At 40.4% G+C, this 25,870-nt stretch overlaps 1 protein-coding gene across 1 annotated transcript in view; it reads left to right on the top strand.

Annotated features, from left to right (window-relative positions):
* The first annotated feature begins 11,663 nt into the window (after positions 1 to 11,663).
* The window catches only part of LOC119809299 (beta-galactosidase-1-like protein 2), a 36,034-nt gene continuing 21,827 nt past the window's right edge, over positions 11,664 to 25,870 (top strand). The window contains exons 1-6 of the mRNA XM_038322151.1: positions 11,664 to 11,755; positions 12,291 to 12,488; positions 19,523 to 19,591; positions 20,692 to 20,787; positions 21,825 to 21,933; positions 25,549 to 25,641. Of these exons, the coding sequence (XP_038178079.1) occupies positions 11,664 to 11,755; positions 12,291 to 12,488; positions 19,523 to 19,591; positions 20,692 to 20,787; positions 21,825 to 21,933; positions 25,549 to 25,641 (657 nt within the window). The remainder of the gene's footprint in view (positions 11,756 to 12,290; positions 12,489 to 19,522; positions 19,592 to 20,691; positions 20,788 to 21,824; positions 21,934 to 25,548; positions 25,642 to 25,870) is intronic.

Below are 25,870 nucleotides of genomic sequence, written 5' to 3'. Positions count from 1 at the left end.
AGAATTCCAAGGGCTGGTTGATTCTTCAATATGTTGAGCATCTAGTTGCTCCTCTACCAGCTGTTCTAAAGTCTGAAGTTTCCCTTTTGTTAAAGGCCATTGCTTAACCCATATATGTTTCTTAGTTAACCTTTTTAAAGGTAGGGCTGTTGGTTCCTCTGAGAGTCCACCAGTTGTTGTTCTCTGTTTTTGTACAGCCGAATGATTGGTGACTCTTTCTTATAGGACCTTATTATACCCTTCTCAGAGACTTGAGTTGGTTTATGGTCCATCCCTGAGACTGCAGGAATGTTAATCTGATTATTCATTGTTGTAACAGATCACAACCTCATAGATTCACTGCTCTATTAGCCACATGGCCTCATCTTTCCTCTCTGTCCTTTTGTCCCTATGCATTCAACCCATCCCTAATTTTGTTTTACCTGGGGTAGGGTTCCAGTTCCTAGGAAGTGAACATCTGCCTCTTGAGGAAGTCAGTTTGTATGCCAAGATTCTGTAGTAACAATAGTCACATCTACACCTGTGTGGTGTAATAATTACAAAGTTATTTATTCATGCTCTCAGTTTTGTTCTTTATTGTTGGGGCAGCTGGCCCAATCCCTGCGTTCGGGGGAGTGGCTGCCCCAGGGGAGAAAGGTACCTTTAAAATGAACCGGATTGGGGATAGACGCCCCTGTTTTTTCCCTGCTTGACTCTCTGCTTCGCTGGAGCTTTGGCTTTGTAAGTGTGTCCCTCTTTCTCCTTTTATTAAAACTGATTTATTCCAAAAGGACTATATTTGGTTATTTCCAAATTCCTCCGACTGCCTCTACACTTTATCATTTGTAGAAGTCTGCCAAAATATGTTTTCTACTCTCTATCAGAATTTTTGATTCATCCTCCATGTCAGAGTAGTATAATTTTTTCAACAGGTATTAGATTCTCTTATTTTCCTGGGGGGTGTGCACCTTGTTTGTCTCTTTTTGATCTACTTTCATTGGTTCAATGTTAGGATTTATCGCATCTTCTACACAATCTAGAAGCTTGGGGCCTTCTATTTGGGTCATTTCCAGAAGAAACATTATTTCTAGGAATCCCCTGTCTACAGTCCCTTCTCAGATGGCCTGTTCTACCATAATTAAAACATTTGTATTTTGATGTCTCTTCATACCTTTGGAAATTGTTTCTCCTACCCAAGCCTCAGTGTTATAGTCAAAGGACTCACCATTGGCAGTGTGTAGGATCCATTTGTCCATTGGTGCTGATTTGGCTTTTGAGAACCCAAGTATCTTTTTGCATTTTAAATTAGCATTTTCAAAAGCCAGAAATTCAGTGAGTACTTATCTAGTTTCAAAATCAGCTACCTCTATTTGTACAGCTTTAGTTAATCTTTGTAAAAAAACAAAGTCACTAAATGGTTCTCTTGGGCCTTGAATAACATAGTATATGATCCAATCTTTTTCTTGGTTCTTGAATCTTGTCCCAAGCATTCAAAGTTGCTTTATGGCATAGGGACAAGTGCCAGAAGCAAAAACCTGTATTTTGAGATCTGCATTTTGGTTATAGCCATCTTAAGCTAACAAGTTAAGAAAAACATTTACCTCTATCCCCTCTGCAGGGTCTAGGAAGTCAACCTGGCATCTTATCTCCTAGCAGAGACCTGCAGGCACCAGGCTCCAGAACCTATAAGCATTTTCCTTGGTTAGTCAACAATCACAGACCCTCGGTATTTACTTATCAGCTAGGGATGTTTCTGGACCTGAATTCCAGCAGACCTGAGTTTCCTGACACCCTTCCCTCCCCCCTTTTCCTGTTTGCTATATAACAGCCTCTGAGAAAGAATAAATGGGACGGCTTGATCAGAAATCCTGTCTTGCCGTCATTTCTCGTGTCTCTTGTCTCCTTTCATTCCTCTCCACTAGGTTTATCAGGACCACCGTTCGCATCCCGCGGGTCGGGAAAGACGGGAGACAAGATGTGTTCATTGTATATAAATTGACTATTCAGATCAGTGTAATGGCCCTCACCAAGAATTTGATCTTGGGAGGCTTCAAAATCTCTGACTCTACCTTGGTGTTCAAGGGCCTTAGCTTCTTTTCTCCAATAATTCTTCCATTGTGGTTGCAGAACATGGTCTAATATGGCTGAGACTAATTGAAGTCAGTCATGTGGTGCAACCTTATTTCTTGAAGCCCATGTCTTTACCAACTGCTTCACGTATGGTGAATGCATGTCATAAGATACTACCACTTCCTTAATTATCTTTTAGATCTTTCATATGTATAGGTTCCCATTTACATTCTGTATATCCTTTTGTCTATTTACTATTTGCTGGCTTTTCAGAAATAGAAACAAGATAAGTATCTAAAACTTTTGGTAAGTCATCTCTGACTCTGAGGGGTACTGGCGATGTTAAGTCTATTATTGTGTTTTGTCTGTACCTCATCTCCTTGCTCATCAGTTCTGACAAGTTCTTCAGTGGTTTCAAATCTATGTATTACTGTCCTTTGTAGAGCCTGAATTTCTTGACTTGTGAATATTTCTAATGATTTCATCAAATCAATTAATCTCTGGTCCTTATCATGTACAAATGATTCCAAGTCTTGAAGTTTTTCCATTAATGATATCTTCTCATCCTTAGAGATTACCTGGATGACATGTAGATTGACTTCCAGGAAAGATGTTCTATCTGCTAGCTTGTCATAACTTTTTTTCTTTGTGTTGTTTTAAACTTTTATGTATGTTAATAACTATGTTCACATAAAAATTATTTTAAAGTAAACATCATTTAAAAGGTGGTAGGAACAAATAATTGATATCTAGAGAAGCAGTGGCAATTGGGAAAACATGTAATTACAGTGAGAAATACAGGCAAAGTTGTTTTATAACTACACCTCTCTCAGTTTAAATCGCCAGGCACAAAATAATTTGTTAAGCATACTGTACTGTAGCTAATATGTTTCAATCCTGCCTGATAGTAACTAGTACTCTTTTATATAGACAAAGACATATTTGCATGCATGAAAATATTTTTTCAGTTCGTACTACCTAAATTTTTACTCTCCCTTTCGTCATCCTCCTGTTATCAGCCTTATCTTCAAATTTTCCCCTTCTTACCCTCCATTGGCCTTTCATTCCCTCAGTCAGTTTGAGGCAATGAAGTATTCGTCTTTTGTGCTCATACAGTATTCCAGTTTGGGATGTCCTCTGTGAGTATCTCACATGAGATGCTCTTTCCATGGCCTTTCTCCTTATGTTTGTCAATGGATCTGGTCAAATTCAATAAAAACACACACAAAAAGTGAAATTGTTGAGTTGCTTGTTTTCATGTTAATAAAGGATATGGTGTCAAAATTTTAATTTTAAAGTGAGACCCTTTTGCAAAATAGAGCATTCTTCAGGAGGTAGCAGGTTGCCCTAAATTGTGACATTTAGGAAGATTTGGTTCTGAAAACATTAATACCTGCATTAGAGGGAACATGATCATACATGGTTTAAAAAAACCAAGAAGCAGCATTTCCTTTGAGTATGCATAGTAAAATAACTTGTATTGATAATTGTGATTATAAGTGTAATAAGTCTGATTAATAGAATCTCAGAGAGAGAAATTCAGGTTTAACCTGAAGATCCAAAAAATAAAACAGTCAGCCACTGGCTCTTACCTCGACCTCAGACCAAAATGGTAATCTTGCCTCCCAAATTTCAGAATGAGACTGTGTGTTGAGAGCTGTTTTCTCCCATTTTATAATCCTTTCTAATGCTGGAATTAAAGGTGTACACCACTGGGATTAAAGGCATGTATCACCTGATTTCTATGGCAACTAGTGTGGCTACTGGGATTAAAGGTGTGTGTTAATATAACCTGGTCTCTAAGGCTGACCAGTGGGACTGTTTTATTCTCATATCTTCAGGCAGTATTTATTTATTAAAATACAAATTGAAATGCCACTACATTTCCCCTTTTTGTCTAAAATAAAAAGGCTATAACTAATATAAGAAACTATATACAAGAAGTACAGTGACTATATACAATATATACGGGCGATAAATACATCAACAATGTCTAGTCCATTTGCATTTGACAGATTCAGAGAAAATATTTCATATCTATTCTATCTTAGTGAGTCCAAAGTCTTATACCTAATTTACTTTCTATGATAACTTGCTTTCTGTGTCTGGTAAACTATAACTATAGTTATCTAATATTCAGCATCCTCAGAGATCCAAGAAGGAAATAATATTAATTGAGTAAGTAGGAAGTGCAGGCAAGCAACTTCCAAAAAACGTGAGTAATGATTAAAATAGCTGGCTGCCTGAACACTCACCCAAAGTTCCTCTGCAATGTTGGGGCATCCATCTTCAGCCTACAGGCTTAGCATATTTGATAGACTTTTCTGTGAAGCAAGATATTTCATGTCCTGCTTGTCTAATTAGGACAGCATACAATCAGCAGTTGAGGCAGGGAGATTTTCTTGCGCAGTGGCTTACTTTTGCCACAAAGAAAGTAAACTTCATGTGGAGTATCTTCAGTGCCCATTATCTTCTCTGAAGTAGGGTCCTGCCAGAAGCAGACATGAATCATTGTCATAAAAAAAGAATGTAGGTTGTCAAAACATTTTAAATGCCATATTCTTTAGATCTCTGAAGATATATTTATTTTCAGATGATAAAATTCTATTCATAAAAACCTAAAGTACATTCGAGGCCAGCCTGGTCTACAAGAGCTAGTTCCAGGACAGGCTATAAAACTACAGTGAAACCCTGTCTCGAAAAACAAAACAAAACAAAACAAAACAAAACAAAACTAAAAAACCTAAAGTACACAAAAAATTTCTAGAACTGATAAGTATTCACAAAAATTTCAGGACACAAAATTAAAGCACAACAATCAACATCCTCTTATATAAATGACAAAGACAAGGAAAGAAATCAAGAAGACAACTCAGTTTTCAATAGTCACGTAGAAGAAAACAGAACTTTAAATAGATCTGACCCAAGAAATAATAGATTTGTGCAATGAAAATGTTAAACACTGAAAAAAGTAATAGAACATAACAGCATATGAAAAGACCATGCTAATTGATTGGCAGGATAAATGTTGTGAAAATGGTTGTACATCATGTTTTCAATGCATTTGCTTTCAAAATTCAAAGAAAATTATTCACAGAAGTTAAAAATCTTTCTTGAATTTCGTATGAATTACAAATGTCTGAAGATATCCAGAAAATAACCAAATATTAAGCACCATCAAAACCAACAACAAAAGTGATGGAGGTATCACCATAAGAGATCTTAAGTTATGCTGCAGTGCACTAATACATACAGAATTGTACCATCATAAAAACAGTCACTTATCAAAGGAAAAGAATTTATGTCTTTATAAACCCACATTCCTCCAGTCACCTGATTTTTATTGTTTTTATTGAGCTATGTATTTTTCTCAACTCTGCTCCCTTCCTCCCCAATCCCCTTCTACCCTCACCGATGATCCCCACACTCCCAATTTACTCAGAAGATCTTGTCTTTTTCTACTTCCCATGTAGATTAGATCTATAAATATTCATCTTAGGGTCCTCTTTGCTGTCTAGGTTCTCTAGATTGTGAATTGTAGGCTGTTTTTTCTTTGGTTTATGTCTAAAAACCACTTCTGAGTGAGCACATATTATATTTGTCTTTCAGAGTCTGGGTTACATCACTCAATATGATGTTTTCTAGCTCCATCCATTTGCCTACAAATTTATATGTCATTATTTTTTCCACTGTGGAGTGCACCATTGTGTAAATGTACCACATTTTCTTTATCCATTCTTCTGTCAAGGGGCATTTAGGTTGTTTATAGGTTCTGGCGATGACAAATAATACTGTTATGAACTTGGTTGAGCACATGTCCCTGTGGTATGACTGAGTATCCTTTGGGTGGATACCCAAAAGTGGTATTTCTGGGTCTTGAGGTAGGTTGTTTCCTAATTTCCTGAAATATTGCCATACTCATTTCCAAAGCACCTGTACCAGTTTGCACTCCCACCAGCAATGCAGGAGTGTTCCCTTTACCCCACATACTCTCCAGCATAAGCTATCATCAGTGTTTTTGATCTTGGCCATTCTTAAGGTATAAGATGGAACCTCAGAGTTGTTTTGATTTGCATTTCTCTGATGGCTAAGGATGCTGAGCATTTTGTTAAGAGTCTTCCACTTGTTTGCTTAGAGTTACTCCAAGATATTTTATGTTATTTGTGGCTGTTGTGAAGGGTGATGTTATCTGATTTCTTTCTCAGCCCAATAATCATCTCTATAAAGGAGGGCTACTGATTTTTTTTTTTGAGTTAAACTTGTGTCCAGTTACATTACTGAAGGTGTTTATGAGTTGTAGAAGTTCCTTGGTAGAATTTTTGGAGTCACTTATGTAAACTATTATATCATCAGCAAATAGTGAGAGTTTGACTTCTTCTCTTATTTATATCCCCTTGGTCTTCTTTTGTTGTCTTCTTGCTCTAGCTAGAATTTCAAGTACTAGATTGATATGGAGAGAGTGGTCAGTGTTGTCTTGTTCCTTATTTCAGTAGGATCGCTTTGAGTTTCTCTCCATTTAGTTTGATGTTGGCTGTTGACTTGCTGTATATTGCCTTTATCATGTTTAGGTGTGTTCCTTGTATCCCTGCTATCACTAAGACCTTGATCATGAAGGGATATTGTATTTTATCAAAGGCTTTTTCAACATCTAGTGAGATGATCATGTTTTCTTTCATGTGTTTTGTTTATATGGTGGATTATATTGACAAATTTTCAGATTTTTGTATGTTGAAACATCCCTGCATCTGTGGGATGAAGCCTACTTGTTCATGATGGATGATTTTTCTGATGTGTTCTTGGATTCGGTTTGTCAGTATTTTATTGAACACTGCATCAATGTTCATGAGTGAGACTGGTCTGTAATTCTCATTCTTAGTAATACCTTTATGTGATTTGGGTATCAGGGTAATTGTAGCCTCGTAAAAAGTTTGGCAATGTTCCTTCTATTTCTATTGTGTGGAACAATGTGAAGAGTATTGGTATTAGTTCTTCTTTAAAAATCTTGTAGAATTCTGCTCTGTAACCATCTGATCTAGGGAGACTTTTTTGTTGGGAGACTTTTGATGACCATTTCTATTTCTTTAGCAGTTATAGGTCTATTTAATTTGTTTATCTGGTCTTGGTTTAATTTTGGTAAGTGATATTAATCTAGAGTTGTTCTTTGCCTTTAAGTTTTCCAATTGTGTGGAATACAAGTTTCAAAGTATGACCTGACTATTCTCTGGATTTCCTCCATGTCTGTTGTTATATCCTCCTTTTCATTTCTGATTTTGTTAATTTGAATATTCTCTCTGCCTTTTGGTTAGTTTGGATAGAGGTTTGTTGATTTTGTTGATTTCCTCAAGAACCAACTCTTTGTCTCATTGATTCTTCATATTGTTTTCTTTGTTTCTATTTTGTTGATTTCAGCTCTTAATTTGATTATTTCCTGCCATATAGTCCTCATGGGTGAGTTTGCTTCTTTTTGTTCTTGAGTTTTCAGGTGTTCTGTTAACTCTCTAGTGTGGGATTTTCCAGCTTCTTTATGCAGGCATTTAGTGTTATGAACTTTCTGTTTCACACTGCTTTCATTGTGTCCCATAAATTTGGGTATGTTGTGTGGTCAATAACCAATGGCAATAAAACTTATTCACAACATACAGAAAGACACCCCACATCACCTCATTGCCAGAAAAAAAAATCTTGTTTCCTTCTCACTTTACCCCTGACATTTTAGTATATGTTAATATGCAACTCAGACTGTGTTGTTCCTTGGATCAAAATACCCCAATGCCTTCCCAGCCCTGAGCAAAGATTAAAGCCCTTCCTTTGATTACCCAGATGCCACATGATTTAGGCTGATCCATCAGCCTCTAGTTTCCTAAGTTCCTCGTGCCTCTAGGGTTTTCTCCAACTCATCAAAGTGTTCCCGCTGCAGGGCCTTTGTTCTTACAGTCCTGTCCAAGGTGTCTTTATATTACACATTAAAACGACTCACTTTTTACTTCTTAAGTTTCTTACATGCCATCCTCTTGTGAAAGACCCTTCTTGTGCCCTGCCCCCACTTAAAATTCTCTTATGTTGACATCATTTTTCTCATCCCTTCCCATCTCAACTCTGCCCCACACTTTCTGCTCTGTCTTTCCCTAAAGTACCCACTAGCTGGTAACACAGTATAAAAATTACTGTTGTTCTTCACTGTTGTATTTCGCTGTGCTAGACTGTAAACTCCACAATCACAGACTTGTCAGCTTTCCCCCATGCTGTTACATTATCTATGTCTAGAGCACAGTTTAGAATAGTAGGCTTGTCAAATATTTTGCTAAGAGTAACAAGCACCAATGCTATTTTGATGATACATGAATGAATTTATGACTTGGAAACTGTGTCTGGCAAGCAGTAGGTTGTCATTAGTAGGAGATCTAACATACAAAGAGCAATGGGATAAAATAATTCAGAAACAGAGTTAGTAATTTAGTATATTGGTATATGAAAAATAATTCTTTTCAAAATTAGGAAAGAATTAAATTTTAGAGTAATCTGCTAGTTATTTGTAGATAAAAGGTAAAATTAACCCACTTTGATAACTTGTATGCAAATTCACTCTTTACAGATCAAAGATTCAAATGAAAAGCTCTACAAATATTAGAAGAAAATGGGTGACAAAGGATTAGGTATAAGGAGAACTCCTGACATAATAAATAACTAGCCCACAAAAGAATCTAAAACAATTATTACCATGTAAATACTAACGATAGCAATTTAAGCAGCAGCAGCAGCAGCAAAGCAATGGATATAAAATACAGACATTATAATGACTCACTGGAGAAAAGAGGGAAAGTCAAGGGGGAAATGGGGTTACTGAAAATAATTTTTAAAAAGCTAAGTAGAAAATACAAATGCATAATAATAATAAGTATGTATAATCACTTCAATACAGCTGACGTTTTAGCAGTGTAAGACAGTGCCTGACTTAAAAAGGTTGTTGTCATGGGTGAGGATACACCAAGGATAGCACCAGCCAACAGAGCAAGACAATCTCCTGAATGGGCCGAGACAGGCTCTTTGTGTATCTTGTCCTCGGCTGTGTGAGTCGAGACTGTGACAGAAGAGCATGGGGCCATTGTTGCCCACCTCAGTTAGGTTAATAAAAAGGTGTAATTACCAGTAAAAGTGGAAGTAGAGAACATAAATGTTATGGGTGATGCCAAGTAGGGGAGAATTTATGGGAAAATCGTGAGCTAAAATCTTAGCTGTAAATGGGTGACCCTGCACACGCCTTTAATCCCAGTATTTGGGAAGCAGAGGCAGGCAGATTTCTGTGAGTGTACGGTTAGCCTGGTCTACATAGCGAGTTCCAGGACAGCCTGAGCCGCACAGTGAAACCCTTCCTGGAGGTAGGGGGAGAATCATAGTTGTAAATGAAGAAGGTGACAGAAAGAAAAAACTCCATGAGCTGACTGGATTTCCCAAGGAGAATCTATGCTGACACACTCCAGGGAAAGCACAGGAGAAAGACAGTGGTCCGCAAAGAACGATTAGAGGAGAGATTTCTTTCTTTCTTTCTTTTTTTTTTAAGTGCAAGTCTTGAGTAAAGGAAATCAATTTGTGGGGAAAAAAATCATTTATCTCAGTTCTTCATCCAGCATCAGACTGCCAACTGTTTAGTGGAAAAAAACCAAAGGGAAGTGTAACACGAGCCACAGTTAACGTGCAAGAAGACCTGGAAATATAGTCTGACCCAGGAGAAGTCAGTAATGGGCCAACTCTGGGGGACATTAGCCTGCTGGTGGCTTGAGCCCACAGAGTGCCCTGCTCTTTTGCAGGTAAAGAGGCGTTTTCACTTTCTTTGGAGCCTGGAAGAAGGATAAATTGTGCTGACCGAATATGAAACAGTGCGTCCCTTCGCCCACGAGGTCCTACACCCACAGGCTGAGAGAAGGGCAGTGACCACAAGTGTCTGGGCACCTGGGCTCAGCCTGCCCCACGTGGGGACAGGAAGCTGCAGACCGCAGGGCTCAGGAGAGGCTCGCGGTGCAGTGCTGTGGCTGCTGGCTGACAGTGACTGGCTCCGAGAAGAGACCAGTCCAGTAAGGTACCGGCATCTCCTAGAGGCCCTTGATGCACGGCTGGTGTCCAAGGGAGGGCGTGTGTGGCAAGCATTTGGCATGTGCTGGTCAGGACACCCGGTACTGGCTTGTGGTCACCGATGCGGGCAGAGCCACCATGGCAGTATAGGGCCCGACCTGGACAAGGCTATGCAATAGTGCCAGGCGCTGGGAACATAACTTGGTGCCAGTGGCTTCTGGAACAGCTAAGGGCAAAGCCTGGTTTGGCCTAAGGAACTTCCAAGTTGTCCCCAGATGCGTATTCTCTGGGCTGTCCTCTGAGACTCAGCAGAGTCCAGGCCTCTCTGCACCGTGGACTCTGGAAATACCCTGCTTCAAAGGCTGCCCGGCCTCTGCTGGGGGTTTCCACAGAGACTGGCTGAGGACTCCCCTTGGGGCTCTCCTTCAGGTTCCCGTGAAGTTTTGCTTCATGCCTGCTCTTCTCCCTGGAAAGCTTGCCAGAGTGCCCTCTAAGCTTTCCTGGCTCCCAAAGCTGCCCTGTGACCCGGCAGCACTTCCTCACTGTTTTTGCTTTGTTTAATGCTTGGTTGTTTTTAGATTTTCCTGTGACTTCCCAAACTTTTACCCATCCCCAGCTCTGCCTTGATGTAGGTGTTTTTACTAATGCTAGCAACTTAGCATTTGTGCAGAAAGGCTGATGGTGGTGGTGGTGGTGGTGATTTCAATACGGAGGAGTGATTGCTACAGGCTGAGAAGATGTGTGTGTGTGTGTGTGTGTGTGTGTGTGTGTGTGAATAAAAGGAGGTTCCATTTGAAACATCATTTTTCATTGATTTAATTATAGGCATATAATAACTTCGTGTTAATTAAATTATGTTTAAACTACACAAAATGGAACATCAACCATTTTAATTAGAAAACTTTGTAGAGTCAGGCACCACCGAGGGCTCAGATTTTACCCACACCATGGAAATAGCGGCATGCAGAATCTGTTGAATGAGTTCTGCCCAGCCTGAACTCATGAGGTTTTGATGCATTTGCCCAGAATGAGCACCATCAAGACATCAACAGGCCCTAAAAACAATAAGATTTGTATTCTGGCAACCCAACAGTTCTGGCAATCTGGGTTGATCTCCAACAGTAGCAAATAAATGAAAGATGGTGTTGGAGACAAGGAATTGATCCCCTCTGTGAAGAAATTCCTCCTCTGCTACGCAGGACAGCACTGGGGTCATTTCTCAGTAGCTGGGCGGTTGTGGAAGGTCTCGGGTTATGGTCCACTGTAGTAAAAACAGTATTTGACTGGACCTTGACCAGCATTAAATGTATATGGTTCCTGAGAACCCAGCTATGTGGGCAGCGATTGCTATTGAGTTCTTCTTGCAGCCAGCAGCCTTGGCTGCATTCCAGCCAAGGAATTCCAGTCTGGATTCCAGCTAATACAAAGCCCAGCAACAAATTTTGCCTTTGCATTAGGGCATCCTCTCCCTTCTTCAAGGAAGGCCTCTTTTAGCTGCTTCTCTCCTCCACCTCTATTTCTCACCTCCCTATTCTGTCCTGTTTAGCATGTGGACCTTCCTGGGGAGACCTGAATGTATTCTGTGCCTGTTTTCTGCCTTAACCGTGATGGCTCTGCCCAGCATTAGCCATTTACCCAGGTATGTATATTTCAGACCACTGCAGAGGTCCCATGTAAGGTATACCTATGGTCCACAAGGGAAAAGCTTCTAAAAACTCTTTGTGTACGGATGTGCACACAAGCATATGATGGATATGTGCATGTTTGTGTGCATGTGACATGGTGCATGTGTGGAGGTCAGAGGACATCTTTAGATGTCAGTCACCTCATTTGAGACAGGGGCTCTCTTATTCTCTACTGCTTCCATGGATTCTCCTGTCTCTGCCTCCCATTCCCATATAAGGGTGCTGGGATTAGATACACGCATTATTACATTTGACATGCGTGGCCTTTACCTGGATGCTGGGAATCTATAAGCACTTTCCACATTGAGCCATACCCGTAGCTCCTTTCTCTTTTTTTCCTCTCTCCCTCTCCTTGCTTTCCTCTCCTCTCTGCTTTCTTTGGAAACAGAACAGGCTTTATATCCCAGACTGACTTTGAACTTCAGTTTTCCTGGGCCTTTTGGCTCAGCAACCTGTGCTCTAGATTTGAATACCTTCTTGTCCTTGCAGACTTAATCAAACTCACTTGACCCCCTTGTTGCTGCGGATTCGAAGGGTAGGTCTGAAAGTTGAGGGATCACAATTCACACTGGAAGGTTCTCCATTCCGGATCCTATCTGGCACTATGGACTACTTCCGGATACCTAGGCAGAACTGGAGACTCAGCTTGAGGAAGATGAAAGCTTGTGGCTTCAATACCCTTACCACGTGAGTTGCTGGCTTCTGTTTCTTTTTTTATATTTATTTATTTTTAATTAATTTTACATTCCAACTAAAGTTCTCACATCCCTCCTCCTGCCCCCCCATCTCTTCTCCCTAGCCCACTCCCTATCCTCTCCTCCCATAGGTAAAGGCCTTCATGGTGAACTGACACAGTTTGCCACATTTAGTTGGGGTAGGACCAATCCTCTTCCCTCTGTATTAAGTCTGAACATGGCATCCCACCACAGGCAATGGGCTCTCACATGATAGCTCATGCACCAGTGATAGATCCTGTTCCTACTGCCACGGGCCCCTCAGATAGCCCAAGCTTCACAACTGACTCCTGCATATGGAGGGCCTACTGCAGTCCTATGGAGGCTCCACAGCTTTCTGGTCAGAGTTCAGGAATTTCAACAAGCTTGGTTCAGCTGTCTCTGTAGACTTCTCCATCATGTTCTTGATGTCCCTTGTGCATGTATTCCCTCTTCTCTCTTTGACTGGGTTCCCGAAGTTTGTCCAGATGCTTAGTTGTGGATCTCTGCACCTGGTTCCATTAGTTATTGGAAGAAGGCTCTAGCTTCTCTGAGGCTGTGGTTTTTAGTCTGGTTATCCTCTGCTTTGCTTTTTATCTAATACCCACTTATGAATGAGTACATACTGTGTTTATCTTTCTGGTCCTGGGTTAGGATGGCTTTTTCTAGTTCTGTCCATCCATTTGCCTGCAAATTTCTTGATGTCATTGTTTTTTACAGCTGTGTAATACTGTGTAAATGTATCACATTTTCTTCAACCATTCTTCAGTTGAGGGGCATCTAGGTTGTTTCCAGGTTCTGACTATTATGAATAATGTTGCTATCAATATTGTTGATCAAGTGTCCTTGTGATATCATTGAATAACCTTTGGGTATATGCTCAAAAGGTGAAGACCTTTTCCCATTTTGTAGGCTGTTACTTTGTCTTTTTACCATGTCCTTTGCCTGACAGATGATTTTCAATTTCAGGAGGTCCCATTTATTGATTGTTGCACTCAGTGTCTGTGCTACTGGTGTTGTATTTAGGAAGTGGTTCCCTGTGCCAATGCATTCAAGTGTGCTTCCTAGTGTCTCTTCTATCATGTTCAGTGTAACTGGTTTTATTTTGAGGTCTTTGATCAACTTGTATTTCAGTTTTATGGAAGGCAATAGATATGGATCTATTTGCATTCTTCTGCAGGTTGACATCCAGTTATGCCAGCACCATTTGGTGTGTGTGTGTGTGTGTGTGTGTGTGTGTGTGTGTGGTTTTTTGAGACAGGGTTTCTTTGTAGCTTTGGAGTCTGTCCTGGAACTAGCTCTTGTAGACCAGGCTGGCCTTGAACTCACAGAGATCTGCCTGCCTCTGCCTCCTGAGTGCTGGGTTTAAAGGCGTGTGCCACCATGGCCCTGAGCCAGCACCATTTGTTAAAGATGTTTTTCTTTTTTCATTGTACCTTTTGACTTCTTGATCAAAAATCAGGTGCTCATATTTGCACGAATGTCAGGGTCTTCAATTCACTTCCGTTGATCCACGTGTATATTTTTATGTCAAAACCAAGTTTTTTTTCTTGATATAGCTCTATAGTAGAGTTTGAGGTCAGGGATGATGATATCTCCAGAAGTTCCTTTATTGTACAAGATTGTTTTAGCTGTTCTGGCTTTTCTGTTTTCTCATATGAAGTTGAGTAATGTTTTTTTTAAGGTCTGTGAAGAATTATGTTGGGATTTTGATGGGGATTGCATTAAATCTGTAGATTGCTTTTGGCGAGATTGTCAGTTTTTTTTTTTTTATTATGTTCATCTTACCTATTCAAGAGCATGGAAGAGCTATCCATTTTTTGGTGTCTTCTTCAATTTCTTTCTTCAGAGATTTAAAGTTCTTGTCATATAAATCTTCCACTTGTTTGGTTATAGTTACTTCAAGATATTTTATGCTGTTTGTGGCTATTGTGAAGAGTGATATTTCTCTGATTTCTTCCTCAGCCCATTTTATCATCTGTGTAAAGGAGGGCTACTGATTTTTTTTTAGTTAATCTTGTATCCTGCTGCTTTACTGAAGGTGTTTATGAGTTGTAGAAGTTCCTTGGTAGAATTTTTGGGGTTGCTTATGTAAAATATCATATCATCAGCAAATAGTGAGAGTTTGACTTCTTTTCTGATTTGTGTCCCCTTGATCTCCTTTATGTTGTCTTATTGCTCTAGCAATAGACATGTGTATATGAGGGCTACTGATTTTTTGTTTTAGTTAATCTTATGTCCTGCCACATTACTGAAGGTGTTTATCAGTTGTAGGAGTTCTCGGGTATAGTCTTTGGGGTCATTTATGTATACTATCATATCATCTGTGAGAAGTGGTAGTTTGACTTCCTTTCTGATTTGTATCCCCTTGATATCCTTTTGTTATTATGTTAGCTAGAACTTTGAATACAATATTGCATAGATATGGAGAGAATGGACAGCCTCGTTTTCTTCCTGACTTTAGTGGGATTACTTTGAGTTTCTCTCCATTTATTTTGATGTTGGCTGTCAGCTTGCTGTAAATTGCTTTATTATGTTTAGGTATGTTCCTTGTACCTTTGATCTCTCCAAAACCTTTATCATGAAAAGGTGTGGGATTTTGTCAAAGGGCTTTCCAGCATCTACTGAGATGATCATGTGGGTTTTTTTTCTTTCAGTTTGTTTATATGGTAGATTACATTGACAGATTTCCATATGTTTAACCAACCTTGCATCTCTGGGATGAAGTCTATTTGGTCATTTTTTAATGTGTTCTTGGATTCAGTTTGCCAGTATTTTATTGAGTATGTTTGCATGAGTGTTCATGAGGGAGATTGGTCTGTAGTTTTCTACCTTTGTTGCATCTTTGTGTGGTTTAGGTATCAGGGTAACTGTAACCTGGTAGAAGGAGTTTGGCAATGTCCCTTCTGTCTCTATTGTGTGAAACAATTTGAAGAGTATTGGTATTAGCTCTTCTTACTTCTGGTTCTTGTTTAATTTTTTTCAACTGAATCCTAGCTGAAACTGAACAGTCATTTTAAAATTATTATTAAGAAGGATATTTGTTAGCCAAGTTATTAGTCAGGGTTTTCTAAAGGGATGTATATAATATACATACATACATATATATATATATATATATATATATATATATATATATATATATATATATATGAAAGGCCAAGGATCTGGCAACCACAATCTGGTGCTGGAGTCCCATGGAAGTTCTCAAGAGTTGTTGCTCTTCAGTCTGCATTGGAATCCCATAGATAAACTTGCCAGCAATAGGGCAAGAAGGCAAAAATCAAACGCTTCCTTCTTCCATGTCATCTTTTGTGGGCTGTCCTGATTTTAGGATGGGTCTTTTGTTCTTAGATGACCTACATTTGAGGCGTCTCTTCCCACCTCAAATGATTCAGTTAAGAGAATCCCTAACAAGCATGACCAGATGCTTGAGTTTTGGTTAATTCCGGATTTAAACAACTTTAGTGGTTAAAAAAAAGCCCTCATAGGGAGTGGCACTATTAGGAGGTGCAGTCTTGTTGGAGGAAGTGTGTCACTTGTGGAGGCCGGCTTTGAGGTCTCATATATGCTCAAGCCACACCCAGTGTCTAAGATCACCTCCTATTGCCTATCCAAGATATATAACTCTCAGCTACCTCTATAGCACCATGTCTATCTGCCTGCATGCTTCCCACCATGATGATAATGGACTAAATCTCTGAACTGTAAGCCAGACCCAATTAAATGTTTTCCTTTATAAGAGTTGTTGTGGTTATGGTGTCTCTTCACAGCAATAGAAACCATAACGGAGAGTAGAACCAAAATTAGTCATCATATCAAGCTTGTGGAATAGGCCTAGAATCTCAATTTTTAGTAGATAGAGGCAAGAGTATTATTTAAGGCCAGCCCCAGATACTCAATTTTCAATAGAAACAGATATTCAATTTTCAATAGAAAATTGAAGCTAGTCTAGGTTACATAAGGTTTGTCAACAAAACAAAAACAAAGCAATATAAACAAAAATAACCAATTGACCAACCAACATCTCCCAAACCACCACTAAAATAACAACTAACCAGAAGGGTGTGCAGTACTTTTGGAAGTCTTGAGTACCTATTTGCTACCATGACACAGAATTGAATGATTTTTGACTCCATGTCAAGTAGAGAGCATGCTGGACGTGGATTTCTTTCACACTGGCTAAGATTCAGGAAAATGGTCTCCTTGGAGCTTTGTTGAGAACAGAATCCCCTGGGTGCCTGTCAAATGGTCACTGTCTCCCTCCCCAGAAGGAGCAGAAGGGAACACTCAGCTCTCTACAGTGATAACTTACGCTTTAGGAGGTAAACATCATGAAAATGTGGGGACCGCACCCCACAAGCCTTTCCCTATTGCAGTGTTTTTAAACTGCCAAGATTATCTGCACTGAATCTCAGTTCATGAGCTGCAGTTTGAGCTTTCTTAAGCAATGTGAGCTCCAGCAAAAGCTTCTCTTTGTGAGGACCAGCTCCTGGTAGGCTGTGGTTCTCAGAATCCTCTGTGGTAGTCAAGTTTCTCCTGGAAAGCACAATCAGCAGGTGTCTTAGGTTTCTATTGCTGTGATGAAAAACCAGGACCAAAAAGGAAGTTGGGAACAAGAGGGTTTATTAGGCTTACACTTCAGCATTGCTGTTCATTACTCAAGGAAGTCAGGATAGGAAGTCAAAGAGGGCAGGATTCTGGAAGCAGGAGCTGATGCAGAGGCCATGGAGGGGAGCTGCTTACTGGCTTGTTACTGTTTGAGGGATTCAGTCCATTAACATCATGCCAGGGAGCATGGCGGTGTGCAGGCTGACATGGTGCTAGAGCTGAGAGTGGTACAGCTTGCAGGCAACAGGAAGTCAACTGACTGTCTCATTGAGGGAAACCTGAGAAAAAGACCTCACAGCCCAGCCCCACGGTGACAAACTTCCTCCAATAAGACCACACCTTCCAATAGTGATATTCCTTCTGGGGGCCATTTTCTTTCAAATCACCATAGCAGGTAAAGGGTGGTTATAATGAATTGCTCACAAAGTTGTGGGGGATGGAAACTTTTCATGGCTGCAATTAGGAGGATGGAAACTCTAGACAGCAGAGAATAAACTTGCTTTGAAGTCTTGAGGCTTACGAGCAAGATGTCTGATGGTGAAAGTTCCAGTTCAAAAGCAGGCAGAATCTAAACCCAAAACCAAGGGCTGAGAGCAGCAACACACACCTGTGAGCCTAACACATAGGAGGTCTATCAGGAGGATCACAAGCATGACGTCAGTCTGGGATACATGGTGAGATCCTGCCACAGAACAAAACTCAAGAACAAAGCTGAAAGATTGCTTTCGAGACTCACCCACATGGCTACATACTGTTTTTTTCATTGACAAAACCACATGGAGTTCTAAGAACAATCACACTACAATGTTATATATATATATATATATATATATATATATACACATAATATACATAATGTTTTTATCATATATATAAAATCTTGTGTATATATCTTTTATATATTTCTTATATTGTGTATTTATCTTGTGTGTATATATACATATATAAAATATACATTCAGGATATTATTACACATGTATTTACATGAAATGCATATACATATATGAAATATTGTGGAAAAAAGAAATAGAATGCATATGACAAAAAGATGTTAAAGTAACTCACAGAACAGCATGAAAAGTTGTCTACCAGACCTGGGATCTGCAGTAAACAGACCTGCAGAGGTCAGAAGAGGACTCCTAGAACTGAGCTTACAGATGGTTGAGGATACTGGGAGTTAAACCTGGGTCCTCTGCAAGAGCAACTTGCAAGTACTTAATCGCTGAGCCATCTCTGAAGCTCCTAATTTAGACAATTGGGGTAGATTCTATATAGAGCTTTTTTAAAATCAAACTTGGAAAATTTTTGACTGTTTTTTTCAACTATTTTTTGTTCCTCCTTATGCTACAGAGCTCCAAAAACCTATATATTAGATTTCTTGACTAAATCTCACATTCCATTAATTCAGTCATATTCAGTCTTCCTTTTTATTCTATTATTGTTGTTTTCGATGGTTTCTTTTATTATATCTTCTTGTTCTTGTTCTTGTTCTTGTTCTTGTTGTTCTTGTTCTTATTTTCCTCTTCTTCCTCCTCCCCCCCTCTTCTTTTTCTTTTTTTGAGACAGGATTTTCCTGTGTAGCCCTGGCTGTTCTGGAGCTTGCTCTGTAGACCAGTTTAACCTTGATCTCAGAGATCAGCCTCTTCTGCCTTCCGAGTACTAGGATTAAAGGCATGAGCCATCATGCCTGGCTTTTTCATTAGATTTTAAAAACCCCTGACTTTTTATTCTAGGTGTCTACTCCTCTGTTTGTTCCAGCTTGAATATTTCATTTCTTTGTCTTTATTGTACTCAGAACATCTTCCATTTCTCTTCTTTATCTCTCTCTATATCTCTCACACATGCACACACACAAACACACACACACTCCACTGAACTAAGTGCACAGCCATTTTTACTTTTCATTTTGAGACAGGGTCTTGCTAAATTGCTGAAGCTACCGTTGAACTCTCCAGAATTAGTCATTGAACTTTGCATTCCCATGCTTCATCACCCATTAGCTGGAAGTAAGGACATGACACGTGTCACCAGGTCTGGTATTTCTTTTTTGACAGATTCTCACTATGTAGCCTCACACATGTGAGTCTCTCCCTTTTAGCCCCAAAAGTGATGGTATTACAGGCATGTACCACCACACCCAACAGTTTTTGTTTGTTTTTAAGGTTGTTTATACACACAGGACTTGCTGTATAGACAACTGGCCTTTAACTTGTGATCCTCCTGCTTCAGACTCCTCAGTGCTTGGAATGCAGGTGCCACACTGGAGGCCTCATTGTGGAAACATTCAGATTTCTCCAAGCAGAGAGAAGCTTGCTTCTAGGTTAAAAGGGGCGCAGTCGGCATTGAAGAAGCACATGATGGGGGAGCTTCTTATGTTTCTCTTTTTCCACATGACAGGCATGTTCCTTGGAACCTCCACGAGCCATCAGTGGGCCAATTTCAGTTCATTGAAAACTTGGACCTCATGTATGTGTTCATACTTTAATTACTTGATTCTGAGATTCAGATAGGAATGTGCCTGGGGAACTGGGCCAAGGAATGGCTGTATAGCTCTGCTTTTTGGTGGTTGTTTTGCTGTTGTTGTTGTTTTGAGGCAGGGTCTCACCATATAACTCCAGCTGGCCTGGAATTCTCTATGTAGCCCCCCCCCCCAGGCTGATGGCACATTCACAGAGGACTGCTTGCCTCTGCTTCCCTACTGCTGTAATTAAAGGTGTGTCACCAACACCCAGCCTATAATTCTGTTTTTATAGCCAGCCAAAAGATCTATTAACTTTTTACCTGGTATGAAGCCTGCTTGAGCCATTGGTCTATGGCTTACATAGGCCATAGTACATTGTTACATTATGGTCTGGACCTTGTTTTAGCCAGCATTTTACAGAATGTATCATGAAGAACCTGCTCTCTTAATTACAATGGCAGATTTCTGAGCTATAGTTTCCATGACCTGATAGAAGTAGAATAACTTTTTTATTAAAAAAATACCGACTTCTGGAGTATCACCATTATTTTGGGGAAGCTCTAGAGAGGAAGGCAACAACATATTGAGACTGTTACAGACCCGGCTAGGGTCAAGTCAGGAAAGACAGTGGTGATGACAAAGTTGAGTCAAGTTTTGAAGTTGCTCAGAAGTAAATGGGAAGGGGTTGTGTGCAGCAGAGGCAAAGTCAGAGACATGAAAAAGCGGTGCATGTCACTCAAGGTGATGTTAGATGCTGTAATGTGTAAGCCTCACATCCCTGTAAAAGTAAAAGTCTGTTTTCATTTAAATGGGATCTTCCCGACTGGCATATATTTCTTTTCTAATAAATAATACTGAAAGGAATTCAGGGTACTTTTGTCTTAAATCTTTAACACTTTTGTCTAAGTCATGGTTGTTTTGAGTACTGAGCCCACAAGAGGAAGAAAGAGCAGAAAAAAAGGAGGGAAGGAAGGAAGGGAGGAGGGAGGGAGGGAGGGAGGAAGAAAGGAAGCAAGGAAAGAAAGAAGGAAGAAAGGAAGGAAGAGAGCTGCTGTGCCAAGCCATTACTTTGAGAGAAATGTCACTGAGACTGCTTTCCTTTCAGAGCTTTTGTCACCATGGCTTCAGATGAGGGGCTCTGGGTCATTCTGTGTCCAGGTCCCTACATTGGCAGTGACCTGGACCTTGGAGGCTTGCCCAGGTGAGTTGTGGTCTGAAGGTCCCTGGGTGGGAAGCACATCCACAGGAATTTATTTCTGGATGTATTTAGAAAACCTACACCATTTTGTTTCCTGATGGCAGGTACTTACAGGTACGGTTTTGAGTCTGGCTGTTTTCTCTTAGTTAACACTTTTAAAGTTTCTGCATGTGGTAGCAGGACCATTTATCTGTGCTGTTTTTCTTTAGCTGAGTATTTTCCGTGATGGTCAGGTTCTCCATCCCTCACACACACAGAGCAAGAACCTCCAAACAGCCTTATGACTGTCTCATTCTAGAATACAGGCTGATAATTGTTTTTCCTAAAAAAGGCTAGATAGTAATCCCAGTTGAGATGCAAGGATTGTCACAAATCTGGGGCCATGGTGGGCTGCATAATGATGTAGGCTACTCGGAGAGTCAGTGCTATACAGTACGTTTTTTTTAAACATTTATTTATTTATTATGTATACAATATTCTGTCTGTGTGTATGCCTGCAGGCCAGAAGACGGCACCAGACCCTGTTATAGATGGTTGTGAGCCACCATGTGGTTGCTGGGAATTGAACTCAGGACCTTTGGGAGAGCAGGCAATGCTCTTAACCTCTGAGCCATCTCTCCAGCCCCCGTACAGTATGGTTTTGATACAAAGTCCTAATACCAAATGTTTTACGTTTTCCAAGCCACATGCAACCTCTGTAATTAGCCTGAAAGCTGAAGGAAAATATGTGAACAACTGGGTACAATTGTGCTGACAAAACTATTTAATTAACAGAGAGCAGGTCAGACTTGGCTTTTGGTCTGTACATTGTTGAGCTCTGTCTTGAATCACAGTTACAAATTTCCCTACCCCCCACATCTTTGGGGCATGGGGATGTTTCTCATTGGCAGAGACTGCTCTTTCTTGAAGCGGGACCACATCCCCACATCTCACCCTCTCTATGGCCTTGCAAATAGGGGCCCTGTGTTAGATCTCCTTTGCTGTAGCTTTCCTATCACCGGTTCCCATCCTGAGTCTGAATCTCACCTTTTCAATCACAGCTGGTTACTCAAGGATCCCAGAATGAAGCTGCGGACAACTTACAAGGGATTCACCAGAGCAATGAATGAGTATTTCAATCATCTGGTTCCCAAGATATCAATGTTCCAGGTAAAATCCAGTCCTCATCTCTGCCAGTAATAGAAGTGATTGCCAGCTTGATTTCCTGGCTAGTTGCTGTTTGCTGCTTTCTGTGCTCTGAGAAGCAGGGAGCATATGCTAGCAACTGTGTGTGTTTGCAGCCAGGATTTCCAGGTTCTATCTAAGAAAGCTTCTGCCTTTAGACTCTTATTGGGCCTGATGGCGCATGCTATAATCCCAGTCTTTGACAGATGAAGTGACAGGATCCAGCCTGAGCTATCTATTGAGACCTTCTCTCAAAGCAGGGACAGGATCTGGATTTAATTACTCTCCTCTGGCCTTCCCATACCAGCTGCTCAACTCTGATCTCTCTCTCTCTCTCTCTCTCTCTCTCTCTCTCTCTCTCTCTCTCTCTCTCTCTCTCTCTCTCTCTCTCTCTCTCTCTCTCTCTCTCTCTCCCCTGATTTACTGTGTGAAATGGAACTCAGGTCATCAGGTTTTGTGGTAAGTTCTTTTGCCTTAAGAGCCATCTTGCCTTCCTAGTTTGACTTTTTAAATATTTTTCAATATTTACTTTTACCTTATCTATAATTATATATAATTATAGATACACACACACACACACACACACACACACACACACACACACACACACACACATATGTACCGTGTCATGCTTGGTGCATAAGGAACCAGAAAAGAGTGTTGGATCCCCTAGAACTGGAATTACAAAGACTCATGAGCTACCATGGGTTTCTGGAAATTAACCCCAGTCCTCCAGAAGAGCATTAAGTGTTATTAGTTACTGAGCCATCTCTCCTGTCTCTTCTTGCCACTCTGAGTCTGACTTTGAATTTGAGTCTTAGATATTTTCCTGATCTAACACTTAGTGTTGTGATGTTTTCTTGCATTATTAGGCAGTGGTAATGGGCTCACAGCTCCTGGTCAGCCATGCTCTCCCCCCAAAAAATAATGTGTCTTCTAGTGATTTGGGGTTCTCAGCTGTGGGCCTCAGTGTGTAGTGCCTTTTTACCAAACAATATTTTCTTATCTTTTTTTATAAAAAGTTTTATTTATTTTCACATGTGTGAGCCTGGATGTATGTCTGTGCACCACACTTGTGCATTGACCAAGGAGGCCCTTGGAAGTGAGTTGCAGAGAGTTGTGTGCCACAGTGTAGGTGTTGGGAGTTGAACCCAGGTCCCCATGAACAGTAGCCAGTAATCTTAATCTCTGGCCCATCTCTACAGCCCCAAAACAATATTTTCAATTTAGGTTGGCTTCAGTTGAGACAGAACTGCACATTAGGCTGAAGAATGTCTATACTATGTAGAAAATGAGTAGAGAGCAATAAATTTTAGTTACTTTGGTCTTAGTTAGGATTTCTATGGCTGTGAAGAGATAGCATGAGCACAGCAACCCTTAGAAAGGAAAAGTGTAATTACGACTGGCTTACAGTTGAGAGGTTTAGTTCATTATCATCATGGCAAGAAGTCTGGTGGCATGAAGGCAGATATGGTACTGGAGAGGTAGCTGAGAGTTGTGCATCTTGATCTGCAGGCATCAGGAAGTAACAGTGACACACTGGCTAGGCTTGAGCTTCTGAGACCTCAAAGCCCACTCTCCTAGTGACACATCTCTTGCAAAAAAGCCACACCTACTCCATCAAGGCCATACCTCTTAATAGTGCCACTCCCTATGAACCTATGGGGGCCATTTTTATTCAAACCACCACAACATCTATTAGATATCAACTTTTCACTAGGAAATCAGTACTTACCAAACTTACTTTATCCTCACAGTAATTATTTTAGGTTAGTATATATTAAATGGAGGCAATGCCAAAACATGCATTTGTCTAGATGAATGCTTCACATGGTTGAATTTTTTGGGAATAGACTAACTATCATTGCTCCAAAAGAATATTAAAACTCATAAGTGACCAACTACACAAGCCAGTGCACATTTGAGAGATAAGCAATATGATCCTTTTCAGAGACATGGTGTCCATAGACACAGGTAGCTACCTAAATTAATGTAAACAAAGTACAATTAGAACTTAAGTTTCCAGGGCACACACTTCTCCTTCACTGTATCAATAACTACAAGCAGCTGGTTGCTATTATATGGACAGTATATACAAATAGATCCTCAGGTTAGGATAGTAACTCTATTGGTAGAATGCCTGCCTTCCACAAAAGCCTTGAGTTCGATCCTCAGCATCTCATAAACCGGTGTGGTTTTCCAAGTTTGCAATCCCAGAAGTTAGGGGGTAGAGGCAATGGGGCCAGATTGTCTTCAAGATTGTCTTCCTGGTCATAAGGCGTTTGAGACCAATTTTTGATACAAGAAACCCTGCCTCAAAAATTAAAAAAAACAAACTGGGTATGGTGGTGTACATGTTTAATCTCAACACTTAGGCGATAGAGTCAGGCAGATCTCTATGAGCTCAAGGACAAACCATCTACATAGGGAATTCCAGGCCAGTCAGGGCTCCATAGTGAGAACCTGTTTTCAGAACAAACTGAACAGAGGACTTTTTTTTATCGCTGCAGCTGATTGTGCTCTCCCTTCCTAATTTAGAATATTGCAGCCTTGAAACTTCAACCTGGAATCCCTAAGTGAGTTTTGCCTCATCCAGGGATGAGTTTTCTCCAGGTGATGCTGGGAGGTCTTGGAAACACCCCCTGTAGTACTCCCATACTTCTGAGCATTCTTGTCTAGAATGTTTCAAATTTATCACATTCCAGCTCTTCTGCCTCAGATTATTATGGGTCCTGACAGCTTCTGGATCTTTCTTCTTTTCGGCTCTATTATTCATCAGAGAAATAAAGAGCCTAAGACAAAAGAGAAGAAGGTGCTTTTGAAAGTCTTTCCATGTTTGTCTGCTAAGAGTATGAACTTCAGAAAATTAAAACACACCTTTAATCTTGGTGTCCTTTTTACTTCCCTGTCAAATAACTTAGGGATGAAGTGTTTTTTGCTTGCTCACTGTCTTCCCATTTCAACTCCGGCTGTCTCGAGTATCTCCTCAGTCATTATGGTTAGGTTTGGGTGTGCAAACACTTCAGTCAAAGGAGTACAGAATCCTGGAAGCTCCTACATCACTAACATTGGCATGGCGTTGAATTCCTTAGAGTGTCTTTCTCCCCACATGTGAGACACCTTCTGGTTAGCCTACGAGTTCCTGAAGGAAGTTTGAGGAAATAGTTTTTATGTTTGGCTATGAAAGTGAAAAGGACAAGAAGGAGTCACTAGAGGCGCTGGTGATCAGTGCAAGTTAATCTTCACATTGGACCTTACAGCCTCTTAAAGGAAGATGACGGTGCCAAAGGACGTGCCCCCTAAATGCGAAGCTTTAAGGTGATAGGGGGGGGTGACTCTGGAAGTTTGAGCCCTCACAATGAACACATCAAAGTATGCGGAAATGGTAGTTATTCGGGGAATACTTTTAAAGGAATACTTTTGAAGCATTTGACTTCTCCCATAGGGGCCCTGATGGTGAGTGAGAGAAATGACCAGCACTGAGGTTCAGTCTGGAGTTGGGTGTGATGTTTTTGTGTGTGTGCCTAGGATTCAGAAAATCCAGTCTTATTTAATCCCATCAATATCTCACTCTTCTATTCTTACCTCCTCTACCCTCAGTATACAAAAGGAGGCCCTATCATTGCTGTGCAAATTGAGAATGAATATGGCTCCTACAATCTGGACAAGAAGTATATGGCCTATGTCAAAACGGTAAGTGTTCTGCTTCTGTGGTTTGTTATATTGCGGCGCAAACACATCCGGGATGCCTGTAGCTTGCCTGGAACTGTGAACTGTGCGGATGGAGAGGGTCCAGTTTTATGTTTGATTTTTGGTTATGATCTAGTCAGTGGCCTGGCAATCACACGGATGGCTCTGACAGAAGGCAGAGACCCGCACAAGACAGCTTTACCTTCTAGGACTCTCAGCTTCCTTCTGAGTG

Source organism: Arvicola amphibius, chromosome 3, assembly GCF_903992535.2.
Source record: "Arvicola amphibius chromosome 3, mArvAmp1.2, whole genome shotgun sequence".
NCBI lineage: Eukaryota > Metazoa > Chordata > Mammalia > Rodentia > Cricetidae > Arvicola > Arvicola amphibius.
The sequence above is the reverse complement of the archived record's forward strand: the minus strand, read 5'-3'. Positions and strand labels throughout refer to the sequence as shown.